The following is a 13289-nucleotide window of genomic DNA, read 5'->3' as shown; positions in this document are numbered from 1 at the left end:
TCTTAAAAGAGAGAAAACAGGTTATAAACTGTTATATACTTGATTTTTGTAATGTTTTAAACTTAAAGAGTTGAAATATAGAAGTGCATGTTCTCTCATTATATACAATGTTGATGAGAACTAGAACCATTTATATAACTTAGGTAAATTGAAATGCTAGGATGGGGAAAATGTTCGTAAAAACTGTAAGCCTGTAAGCGGCGAAAATGGTCAGCTTTTGCAGAAGCACTTGTTTTGACACGAACCAGAAAATGTGGGATTCATTTTGGGACTTGTTTCTCAGGCAGTTTTAAATGCTCTGAATATGGAATATTGATGCAAATTTGCTAATGTGGGACAGTATGTGTCAATATCATACAGATTGCAGTATTAAGAATATTTCCAGTTTTGCTATCCTGAAATTGCATTGGATACATTTAAGTATAACCTTAACATAAACATTATGATTATCGAGTGAATTCTTAAAAATGGAACTATGCATATTTTTCTACCCACCTAGCATCATGGTTTATCCTGGTTAGGCCACAGCAAGTAATTTTTATGGATGACATCAGCGCGCGAATATATTTTTGCCTGATTTTGGAAAAAAAAAACCAAGAAATTTTGTTGCCTTCTGACAGTGGTCAACATGCCAAAAATGGGCAAAGATGTCTGTTGACATGTCAGAAGGTGGATGGCACATAACTATGAAGAGAGGAGACAAGAAAAGGCTCTGATTTAATGTTTTGTTTCTTACTTTGATGCAGTGATATGTGATGCTGGCTGTGTATATGTGATGTTCCCACTGAATCAAAACCATTTTACAATGATGGAGTCAAAAATTTTTAAATGTAGGGACCCTGCCTTGTTTTTTCTTGCCCGCTCGCATTAGATTTGGAGTCTACGGAGGATGTCATCCATAAAATTTACTTGCTGTGGCCTTAATAGGTACAACAAAACACTACCTATGTTATAATGTCTCTATACTTATTGTACGCAAGGCTGCCGCCCACCCTTTTGTGACAAGTACCTAATTCACATTGTTGCCAAGCAATATGTATAAATAACAACACTTACTAATGGCTGTGCGGCTGGAACCGGATAAGTTATGCCCTGACTGAGCCATTTAAAGTGTCACTATGTAACAAAAATATGTGATTAAAATATTTTGTTTAAAAAGTATTCATGTCAATGTAATATACTTCCTGTTTTCAACATCTTTGTGCAATTATTCTTTATGATTGGCACTAAAACAACCCACACGAGGAGCACGCAGTTTGTGGTGCCACCAGAAACTACCAAAATGTAAACAAACATGGCTGATAGTTGTATTTCTAGTTTTTAAACATACTCATAAAGCATCATGTTTTGGCACCTACTCCTGAATGGCACTTACTGTATTGGCAATGGAGACTGTACTCAACTTACTTTGTAAAGAAATGACCAGAAAATTTCCTTTTTTATATCGTCCTGAATTAAATGTTACATAATGCAGCTTTTAACCAGGGCACCGTTGGTTAGTCCGTCTTTAAAAGCAGGTCTTGCCATTTCCAAGATGCACAAACTGAACCCCTGGGTTCCTTTTGCATCACATATGTGTGTGCAATAAAGATCTGCACATATCAACTGAGAACTTTGGCAAATTGAGCCATGATGTGTTATGTAGGTAAAAATTAAATTTGAAAGAATCCATGTTCAAGTCAAATTATGGAATGGGAACCAATGTGGATGATCCTGTATGTTTTTTTGATATGCCCAAGGTCTTGGCCGCTTCATAGAATATTTATAAATTTCTTGGTAACATGGAACATCACGGTCAGGCTACCAAATGCCGTGGGAAAGGAAGGGGACTGCATTATGTGCATATCTAACCAAATTTTCAGGGAAACACCTGCAGTCTTCGTGGAACCAGGCTCTGAACTTGTACTTTTGTGTGTAGCTTGAGGAAAATAAGGCAGATGCTCTATATCTCTGGCACTACTTTGGACTTCATGTGAACTTGAAATTCATTGAGCCATTGAAAATTGTGATACTGTAAGTCTCTTTAGATTCGCGGGGCCTAAAGTTCGCGGTTTCGGGAAAATGGACAATCCGCGGTATTTTTAGATTCGCGATTTCTCCTTGGCTATTTTTCAAAGAAGAATTTGTAAAGTGTGTATTTAGAATAATAAAAGTTCGTGTTCCGGCATTTATATCCTAAAATGCGGCGCAAAAATTTGTTTCGTGCACCGCGCGAGACTGCCGGCGGTAAAGCTGACGATCGATCTGACGCACGTGTAAACAATTTTCTTTGTTCGGAAATAAGCGCTAAAACGCTATTTTCCACGACTACACATCGATACTCTAGTGAAGAAATGCATAATCGAAAGAATCTTTAGGGAAAATATATATTACTAAGAATATTTATGCCGTCTTCGGCGAGATTTTGAACCCGGAAGTATGCAAAGATCGCTTTCGGTTTTGTAGCGCCCCACGGTAGCGTTTCTATCCAGCAAAACAAGAAGAAGAAAAAACGCCCGGAAAGCAGGGCACAAAAGAGAATCAACTAACATTTCCCAGGTACCAGCAGTTATATTTTTCATCAAAATATTTGTAGATATGCCCGATGTGCCCGCAATTTTCAAGCGTCCGGGCGCGCATGGCCGGCGCTCAGCACACACAGATTTTTGTCCGGCGGTGCACGTTTGACACGGCCAGTGCCGCAGTATCGCGATTCGGTGTCTCATAATATTATAATTTTTTGACATCAGTATAACTTTTAAAAAAATTGGTACTCAACATACGTACATTTGCTAAGAACAGAGTTGATTTGCAGTGATTTGTGTTTGTTGCGTGTGTTTGTGTTTCGCTTACCGTCGTGAATGCATGTGGGGAGGGGGGCGCACTTACGCAAAACATATTCGCGGGGAAATAGATTCGCGGTACAGAGGTCCCCGCGAATTCCGCGAATCTAAATATACAGCGGAAATTTGTAGACTTACAGTATCTGATAGAGAAAATAGTGGCCGCTTCAACTTGACACGTAATATTTTACCATAATGTATATGCCGGTGTTTGAACACAATGGCTTCGACTATTAAAGACTATTAAGGAGAAATGTGAAGTAATTATGAGCTGAGATCAGCTAGCATATAAACTGTCATAAAATGAAGGCAATGGAAAGTAGACGCAGCATTCGCAACAATTTATTGGTACGACAAGAGAACATCTTCATGCATTCGCCCCTCAAAATGATATTTTGTACACCTCGAGTTTGACAGCCTCTCGTAAAGAAGGTAGCGGGAGTGTTTGTGTATGTGTGGCGCACACCTTTCCCGGTTATTCACCCCAATATAACACACATGAGCTACCAACACAAGTCAAGGCCAACTGACGTGTGCCGCTGGATGAAAGAAAATTCCATTAGGTTCCCTCCTCTGCCGCTGAAATGAGACCAGACAAATCCTTTTCTTGCAAGAATTTTCATCGTGAATTTTCGAGTTATTATTTAACCTTGGTTACCTGGATTACTGTAATACATGTACTAATACTTTAGATGTCAATATCAGGACTGGTAGAGAATTATATCACTGAGTAAATGCATTAATTGATTTGATAATCAATGTGATGAAGGCATGTGCATTGTGCATGTAGTCCCCAATGTGTTTGTCATGTTTTTTGTAAAGGTGACATCTGTAAAATGTACTTTGATATTACTTGAGAATGTATAGAATTAAAATGCATTTGTGTAAAATGCCCTTTTGAAGTAATTGTATGGTATTTGATAATTTAGAATCAAAGAGCAGTATTTTGGATTGCTCAATAACAATGACAATTGAGTTAACAATTCCTTAAAAGTCAGCCATGTTTCAGTTCTGCCTAATATTACAGAATGTCACCTTTAATTTTTTTATTTGCATGTTGCAAGTGATCATATGTTTTTAATTTTTTCATACCAACGCATGAGCCAAATGTTAGATTCCTGAAGCATTAGGAAGCTTTGAATTCCCTGTCATCTCTTTATTTGTCCCTGCTTTATCCAGCCATTTGCATCCTGTGTTGCCAGGGTCAGCTATGTTAAGGTTGGTTTGCTACAGTACATGATGTATACAAGGCAGGCTATGGTTCTTACCCATGCTGCTTTGCTGCTCCAAGCTGTATGCCACACTCGTTTCATGACTTGGTTCCTGGATTTTGTAGTTAGTAGAATTAACAGTCATTAAAACCGCTGTCCAAAATTTTCACATTCGATTACCATCAGTTAGAATATATCAAGTATATCATTATAATCTCTGAATGGAGAAAAACTCCAGTGATCTATGAACAAAGTGATAAATGAGCTTTGTGGCTTATAACTACATGTATACACAGATAATCATATACATAGATGAGGATATAATGTATACCTGTCAACTAACAACACTGTTCACATGGGCAGGCTGTCATGTGTTCATGTGAAGATATTGACAGTTCATGCTGATATTAACGTTAACAGTGATTGGCAGAAAATCATTCTTTGTCTGTCTTGTTGCTTGGGCCATGTGACGGTGGTAATGCAGGATAGGTCAGTGACAAGAGGTTGTCAGATGAAAGGTTTTCGGTGTCCTGTTGTACTGTCTTGTTGAAACAGCAGTTTGGAGTGTTGCAGTAAGGTGACAGGATGCTTCTGAATATTATGGTCTGAAGTTGTTTGCATAGCTACTCAGTATTTTTTAAAACTCAGGCCACACCAATTTTAATTAGTTGTTTCTTGGATTTCTATAGACAAAATATGAAGCAACAGGGCAAAAAAAATATATGTAGCCCCAAAGGCTATAACAGGAGCCACACAAAGTCAACTCACCAGGCTGGTTTGTGGTTCAAACAATGTATTTTGAATCAAATAACTGCATTATTTGATAGATACTAGAAAACTGTAACAAATAGGAAGACAACAACTTTCTTCAACCATTGGGCCAAAATATGAGCATTTTGTAGTTGAATCAGAACCTGAATATTTTTTTTTGCAAATCTAAGAAAATGAAATGGGCAAATTCAAGAACCAACTAATCAAATTGGTTAGATATGGCCCTAGATGCAGTTACATAATGCATGCAAGCTAACTTCATTAAGGTAATGGAGCCTTTTCAGGACATGTGATACTCCAGACTGCTGTATCTACCTTAACCCACAGGCCTTAACCATTTTATTCATTTAGTTGTCACATGTTGAAATTAATGTGAAGAAAGAAAACAAGTGTGCATGCTGTTACTGATTATAGCTGAGGTAATCAAGATACGTTTGTTTTTATTATAATTTTCTATCCTCAGATGAAGAATTAAAGATATAAATTAACTGCTTTGGCCGAGCTAGTAACTTAGTACTAACACCTGGAGCTTGATCTTTCATTTGACAACCAGAATCACTGACTCAAAAGTCTATGGCTTCAAAAGGTATCGCCAACATGAATATTAACAAGTTCAGTGCATGGACAGTTCTTAAATGAATTGGGATGTGCTTGAAGCTTATGAACATGGAACCTGTGTGGTATAACTTTTGGTTTTGATTGAATGTATTTCCTGGTAAAAGAATATACTAAACATAATTATGCATGGTGACAAACAGTTGCCTTTTGGATTATCATATAGATAGTAATCAGGTTCAAAAGTCTTTCCATGTATATTTTAAATCAGTGATAGACCTTGCACACCTGAATTGATTTTATCCACAACTAATTGAAAGGAACTGTTTTTTTTTCTGAGGGTGCTGCTAGTAAATCTTAAACCAAAGTTGTAGAAATTAGTACATATACATTCAGACACAAGTCACACGGCCGAAGCAAGCAAAGCAAATGGACTCTTATAATCGCTATCCCCTTCTAACCCCCAGCCAGAGATAGAACGTCCAACTGAACGACACCAGTAGTTACCTAACACGTAGCCTCCACAACTTACACGTTCCAAACTGGGACAGTTGTGTGGCTGTTCTACATGGCGCTGTTTGTCGTTTTTCTGTAGAACCAACTCGGATTCGGCTCTACACACGAGCGCGATGAACCCTGCACCACAGGACCCCTTCCATCCACCCAACCAAGGCAGCCCACAGCAAGTACGCAGATGTAAGTACACGTACGCCTCGGCTCGGCCTGTTTTTAGAATGCTGTGTGCATTACAGAAAAAAGATCAGTACACGTGACATTAGTATCCTAGATACCGCTACATAAACAGTATTGAACTGGCTCAGTCAGGAGATTTCAGGTCTTACAGATAGAGGGTGGATGTCGTAACATGTTGACAATCAGTGAGAGGCTTTGATGTGAAAGCGTTTCAAACATGAAATTACAGGGTGTCAAATACCACCTGCATATGCAGTCAGTGCAGGTAAGGCCACACCAATTTCATTTGTTGGATTTTTTCAGAAAAAATATGAAGCGACAGGATGAAAAAAAAAACAGACCAAGGCACCTCATGAAGGCTGGAAATGTTGAGATATGACTATGAGCCATGAAATCAACATACCAGACTGGTTTATGATTAAAACTTACAATAGATTTTGAACTTTAAATGACACAAAGTTGCATTGTTACATCGGAATACTATAACAACTAGGAAGAAAGGGACTTTCTTCAACCGTAGGGGCAAAAATATGTCTTTCATTGAGCATCTAGCAGTTGATTCAGATTTCAGAACCTAAAATCTTTTTTTTTTTTTTGCAAATCAGAAAAAAAATGGACAGGGCGAATTTGAGAAGCAACAAATTAAATTGGTGTGGCCTAAAATTGGAGTTGGGCAGGTATTTCTGATGTCTACCTGCACCTAACCTGCACTGGTCCATGTACTGGGTCTGTATAGCAGCGGTTTCAACCGGTTTTTAAAAGTCTGGTATGAACGGGATCTAAGGCGCATACATGTATTCACCTGACTGTGATAAGCTTTCATTGTTTGATCTCAGTTAATGTTGTGTTTCTTTCTATTTCAGTTGGCAATGTGCTAGATCCACAGTTAGGTCAGAAGCCCTGGGACCCCAAAAAGGTTTGTCAGACTTTAACAATTTGTGCTTGCCTTGTACATTGGGATATGCATTTAATTGAATGTACAGTATCTAAACATTACAGTTGTTTAGTGATGACATTCACTGCTCTGCTGAAACCTTGGCTGTTCTATGTGCATCAATGATGTCAAGTTATTATCAAATTACAGTCAAACTTATCTAAGAAGACCACGCACGGGGGGTAGTAGGAAAAGTGGTCTTCTTAGACAAGTGGTCCTCTTATACAAAAAGCATGGCAACAAGATAAGGTAGATAAGAAAACTGCAGCCAAATTCCCACCTATTTTACGTTAGAGTTAGACTGCCCAATTGACCCAAAGTGACCCAGTTGGCACCATTTTTCATTGTGCAAAGACTGTCAAAGACTGTCATTTTACATTGTGCAAACACAGATTCCATCAAGATTTCTCGCTAGTTTGTTACAGTTCAAAAGAACATTTTCTGCCACACTCTTGAAAATGATGCTGTCATCATAAGGCCATGTGTGACCCCAAATAGTGGCGGTCACGTTGGACAGGTGGTCGGCTTAGACATGCTTACAGATACAATGTACATCTGCAAGGAAAAAGAAATCAGGACCAAGAAAAAAACGTTGTTATGGCCAGATGGCCGGCTTATGGAGGGGGTGGCTTGGGCAAGCTTGACTGTACAGTCAAACCTGTCCAAGCCGGCCACCCAGGGGACCAAAGAAAAGTGGCCACCTTGGACAGGTGGTCTTCTTGAAGAGGGTCACCTCACAACATGGCTGAGGCTGAGAAGTTGAGATATTCTAATGTCAAATGCTGTAAATGCATGTGGGGAGGGTGGCACATGGAACAATTTTCCTCGAACAAAAACATCATCCAGCAGTCAAGGAAAACTGGCTGGTTTCTTCATGTCTCATTAGTTATCATCAATAATCAACATGATTGAAAATGGTGTGGTCATCATGGGCAGGTATCGGGCCTTCAGCGGACCCATCTCAGGGTGGTCACGGTCACGTTGGCCAGGTGGTCACCTTGGACAGGTTGCTTGATGCTTGCATCAATGGGGAAAATTTTTGAGACAGAAAAAGTGGTCACCATGGCCAGGTGGCCTTCTTGAAGAGGTGGTCTACTTGGCAGGTTTGACTGTATTCTCATTAATCTGCTATCACAAACATTTCTGTTCCAGCACCAGCAGGTGGGGACTGGGCGACCAAAGTCTTGTGAAGTTCCAGGGATAAGGTAAGTTGGCAGATTGAAAGGTAAAACAGTCTGGATCAGTGTTGTAGCCAGCGTCTATCTTTCTGACCATTGATTAAATTTTACTGCCCATGGCAGACAAAATGTTTGCCAAATCTGTTGCCTTTGACGGACAAAAATCGGCTTATAAAGATATGGAAAGAGATGTTGTTAAAGTAAGCTTAGTCTACCAGCAACATTTGCCCCTCAAACTGCAGGAAATAGAATTTCAGAGGGTCTTCAAAATTTTCCTGGGATTTTCCTAGGATTGTCATGTTCAGCACTCAACAGGATATTGCATCAAACAGAATTGAGAGAAAAGAAATTTTAGTCTGGCTAGAACATTGGTCTGGATTGTTATGTGATAAGGCTGTAGAGCTCTTAGACATGGTTTTCACATTGAGCTTAATGTTGACCTTTATTCACAGTTGAAAATGTAAACTAGTAGACGTCTGCATGAAATGCAGAAATGCTGATTTTATGATGACAAATGGATTTTTGTAGGTACATGTATGTACAAGCAATGAGAACATGTACCTGCATCAACATTGTGATGTTTATAAATCCATAATTGATGAAAATATACTGTGGAGCAGGTAATACCAGTACTGAAACATATATTAGGTTAATTTGTTTAATGTATGTGTGTGGTTTACCACCATAATTCAAGAAGTTTTGGATGGATTGTCATTAAACACATGATGGTAGGTGGGTAGGTCTTGTTGAGACCCTGAAATGATTAGATTTTCGGCCCCTTAGCAACTTGTGATGGTACTGCAGCGGATTTTAGATGGTAGATCACTCTTGTGTTCAGGGAAGAAATGTTATTAGTTTGGGCTCCCTAGCAGCTTGTTGTTTATTATTCACAACCAGTGATGAGAGTCTGCAAATACTCTCCAGGAATAACTAACAGCTGTGTTCTCTGTTGTCCAGTATCTACCCGTCAGCGGAACAAGAGACGAATCACCCACACATCCCGATCTCCAACAACACGGGCTCGCTTCCCGACCTCACCAACCTCCAGTTCCCGTCACCCCTGGCAACCCCGCTGGACGTGGAAGATCAGGTGAACTTGGCACTCGGCCACTACCGCATGTTTCCTGGAACACTTGTAGTTACTTAACACTTGTAGGTCTTAAGCTGTAAATGGGCTTTTCCGAGAATGCAGCGAGTGTCGGATGAATGTAGAGGTGTTGGATAACAATCTGTTATTGGGTGTTCCAGACACAGACGTAGACGGCAACACGGGGCAGTGAACTGTACCACTTGTGTGGCACACAGTCGAGTGCCCAAGGAGCATTTCAGCTGCCAGGAAAAGTCCTTGTTTTATCCTGTCATTTTTCTGACTGCTGGAATGTTCCTTTGGGTTATGTTAGTGCTGTATTTTGTATGCCTGTAGTGCAGTGTTCTGTAATTTCTTCCCATGACAAATCTGTTATTTCTTCTGTCGTTCAGCATGTCTTGTCTTAGCGCCTTTTGTCTACTGCTTCGTTCCTCACAACTGTGGCGTCAGTCAAACCATGAGATCTAACCGACTGTTACATCTCCTCCAACCTTTCCAGACTTCCTTCAACCATAGTAGCGGCAACACCCTGTCCACAAATACCATGCAACATTTAGGCATTAGTGCTGCGCAGCAAACACAGACCAGTCCTCAGGCCCAGAGAAGACGTCACACCCACCACTCTGCACCGAGTCCCCTCACTCTCAGTCCCCACCAGCAAAGACGAGCACAGTCACAAGTTATACCTCCTGTAAGTCATTCCCACCATCCATGGGGAGCTCTTCTTAATCTTTTGCTACGTCTCGCAAGCAATCAATTTTTGTTGGTCAGAAAAAGTCGTAGCATGCCTTGTAACAAGATGAATGTGAAGACTATCGACCAGGATTGAGTTTGTGTAAGGTGGGAAAAGAGTTTGATTTTAAAGGGTTGCATTAGTGAAGAATCTGAGGTACAAACTAACAAGTAGTGACTGTTATGCAGATTGATGAATGGAAATCTAAGTTGAGTTGTGAAAAGGGAGACGTTGAAACTGTTCTGAATTACAATGTAGCACGTGCTCAATCAGAACAGCGTACTGTCTGTAACAGAAAAAATGTCAATCATTCTGTGGCTGTTGTAAGTCTTAAGCTAAAACTGGAAGCATGCAGATATTCATTTGCACATGCTTGTGTCATACATGTAGTATACGCCAGTGTGCTTTCCTCATCTCACACATGTAGTTCAGAGTTCTCTCGTGGACTTGTCACCAAAGTTAGTTCATATTCATGCCATGGTTTCCTTGTGACAGAACCTACATCATGCCTTTTCTTGACTTGATATTTTCATATCAATGACTTTCCTGTCTAGACTATAGCAGAAAAATCAATAATGGTACCACTTTCACAGCTGAGCTTCTGTGTCAATGACTTCAGGCACTTACAGGATTGTCTCTAGCCTGGGTCATCCAAGTTTACTGGCCTGAAATAGCAGGATAATGGATCAGTCATGCAAAATCTTTTCAAGATTAGGCCACACCAATTTAATTTCTTGGTTAACGGATTCGCCAGCTTCATATTTCTCTGATTTAAAAAAAAAATTCAGAATCAACAGTTACTGCAAAATGCTCATATTTTGCCCCGAACAGTTAAAAACAGTCCTTTTCTTCCTAGTTGTTACAGTTATTCCATCTTTCAATGCAATGGTATCATTAAAAGTTCAAAATTCTTTGTTTAAATTTTGAACCAGCCTAGTGTGTTGACTTCAAGGCTCCTATCATACCATTTTGGGCCATAATAGGATGCCTAGGCCTGTTTTTATTTAAATATTTTTTTCGCCTGCCCGCTCCATTATTTTTGTAGAACAATCCGTTAACCAAGAAATTAAATTGGTGTGGCCTTATGTTGCAAAAATTTCTGGGATAATTAATGGCTGGCATAATTCAACATGAGCCTATCACAAGTAAAATCATCTTAAAAAAGCAGGGGACAACCTTATCAATTTGAAAATAATACTTCTGTAACAATGCTGCTTTAGACAAGCCTTTTAACAAGAAGGGGATCAAGTCATAATAGAACTTCTTGAACTTTTTAACTAGATAAGAGCCTGAAATATACAATGCCTTTAAATGTCTTGAACTTCAAGGATATTGTGTGCTATAATTATTACTTAAGCTACCTGAAAATAAATTGGAAGAAAGTTTCCCTGACTAAGGCACTGTAAACATGTGTCCATCCAGCTTAGAAAGTATTTTTCATCACTTCAAAGGATGGTACACTGTATTGCCATTTATCACAATGAGATTGCAACTCTTCATAAATCGTTGTTCAAAAGTACATTGTACATGTCTGGGCTCGAAATACCTTTTTTCAGGAATGTGCAAAATTGCACATTGGCAAGTATTTTACATGCAATTTGAAAATGTATGTACAAAATTATATTTAGTTGGTCTGCAACTGTTTTAGCTTTCCAGGGCTAGTAACTCCCCTGCTCCTACCTCTCTCCACATGTCACAAATGCTAGAGTAACTGTTGGAACTTCCCAAAATTAAAAACATTTTATACGGCACATAGATAAAATCTAACAACAGTCTGAGAGCAATAAATTATTTTTATTTTGCATGTTTGTTTCCTTTCATATCCTGCATGATATGTAAAGTAAAATATACTGTTTATGATATGAAAATAATGTATTGTTAATTTTTACTTCTTTGCCTGCAACGTATCCCTCCCCCCTGCTTTAGGTTCAGAATTGCATGTCAAAATATTTTAAGCGCAAATCTTGAAAATCATGTGCATTTTGCACATTGCACATGGGTATTATGAGCCCTGCATGTATACATTGCCAGAAAGGTAACAACGTAAAAGATGAGTTTTTACAGCTCTTGCTGTTCTGGTTGTAGGTACAGTGAAATCTCTCTCCCATCTCTACCATCAAGTCTCTGCTCCATGGTTCTTGACCACCTCCTCTGAGTACCACTGAGCCCAGGCCTCCTCTGACCTCCTGTGGCAGTCTGACTTGTGACCTGAACGTTTTTGTCCTTTGCAGCACAACGAATACGACAGACCCGATGTTGCACATCAAGGTTTCCTAGACACGCAGGTTGACGGGTCCATACTAAACTACCCCCTTGATTTTGAGGTAAAAGAAGGCCTTTAACGCAAACTAACCCATCTTAAAACTTGGAGGGCAGTGGTGAATTGGTTAGGGAATTAAACAAGTGATGATGACCCAACTATTTCAAGCTAGCTGCTGATAGACAGTTGTAACAATGCCTTTGCTTCTGTATCATAAGGGAAAGATTGAGGTTAACTTATAAGCAATGATATAAGTATTGTCAAACTGTTAACAATCATTGTCAAAGAGTGGACATCTTCATGTGCATTAATTGCTCTGAAACCTGCTGTATGTGTGCAACAGTGCAGTGCACATGTGAGCCAGTAGGGGGCGATACTAACAGCATGCCAGACCAGTTGCTGCCATATGTTGTAGCATTTACAATCTAGCCCCTATCCTCACTAACAAACATTTTAAGCAGTGTCCTCACAGATGGTAAGTGCTAAATACTTGATGTTGGCTAAAATGACGGATGAAAATTCCAAAGACATATTTAATGCTATAAAGACATACGCGCGGTAGATATTTGAAATTGAAGGTGTTCATCCAAAAAAAGTTATTTACTAAAATCTAAAAAACACAGATGTTAGGTGTTCTTTTTGTAAGAAACAAGTTGTACTTTTACAATAAGGTAAAATACAGTTAATTTGATAAGGTTGGAAACTAAAGCGTAACACAAAACAACATTTTGAGAAGCTGATGTTATAATCAGCTAAGTACTTATTCAAACTCTATATACTACATGTACTAGTGATTCAGAAATGTCTTTTCATTCCTGGATCAAATTATATCAATTGTATCAGATTTCTTTTTTGAAATGTCATAAGCCTTGACTGACTATTAGGTTGCATATTCTTCCAAACCAGCTTTGCAACAGCTGTAACTTTTGGCTGGGCATTTTTTAATAAGATTGAAACAGTGGTTCTGCTCTCAACAAGTGCATATTATCAGTCGCTGATAGCACTACTGACTGCCGTGCCTGTTCTCTCCCCCCCCCCCCAANCG

General features: G+C 39.2%; 1 protein-coding gene across 1 annotated transcript in view; it reads left to right on the top strand.

Moving 5' to 3' along the window:
- LOC109485185 (CREB-regulated transcription coactivator 1-like) overlaps positions 1 to 13289 on the top strand; it is a 38040-nt gene that overhangs the window by 14866 nt on the left and 9885 nt on the right. Inside the window, 7 exon segments of the mRNA XM_019788640.1 lie at positions 4002 to 4040; positions 5955 to 6055; positions 6916 to 6968; positions 8139 to 8191; positions 9122 to 9254; positions 9751 to 9942; positions 12216 to 12307. Coding sequence (XP_019644199.1) covers positions 4002 to 4040; positions 5955 to 6055; positions 6916 to 6968; positions 8139 to 8191; positions 9122 to 9254; positions 9751 to 9942; positions 12216 to 12307 — 663 coding nt within the window.

This window comes from Branchiostoma belcheri, unplaced genomic scaffold (assembly GCF_001625305.1).
Source record: "Branchiostoma belcheri isolate BF01 breed outbred unplaced genomic scaffold, Haploidv18h27 scaffold73, whole genome shotgun sequence".
Classification (NCBI taxonomy): Eukaryota; Metazoa; Chordata; class Leptocardii; order Amphioxiformes; family Branchiostomatidae; genus Branchiostoma; species Branchiostoma belcheri.
The sequence above is the reverse complement of the archived record's forward strand: the minus strand, read 5'-3'. Positions and strand labels throughout refer to the sequence as shown.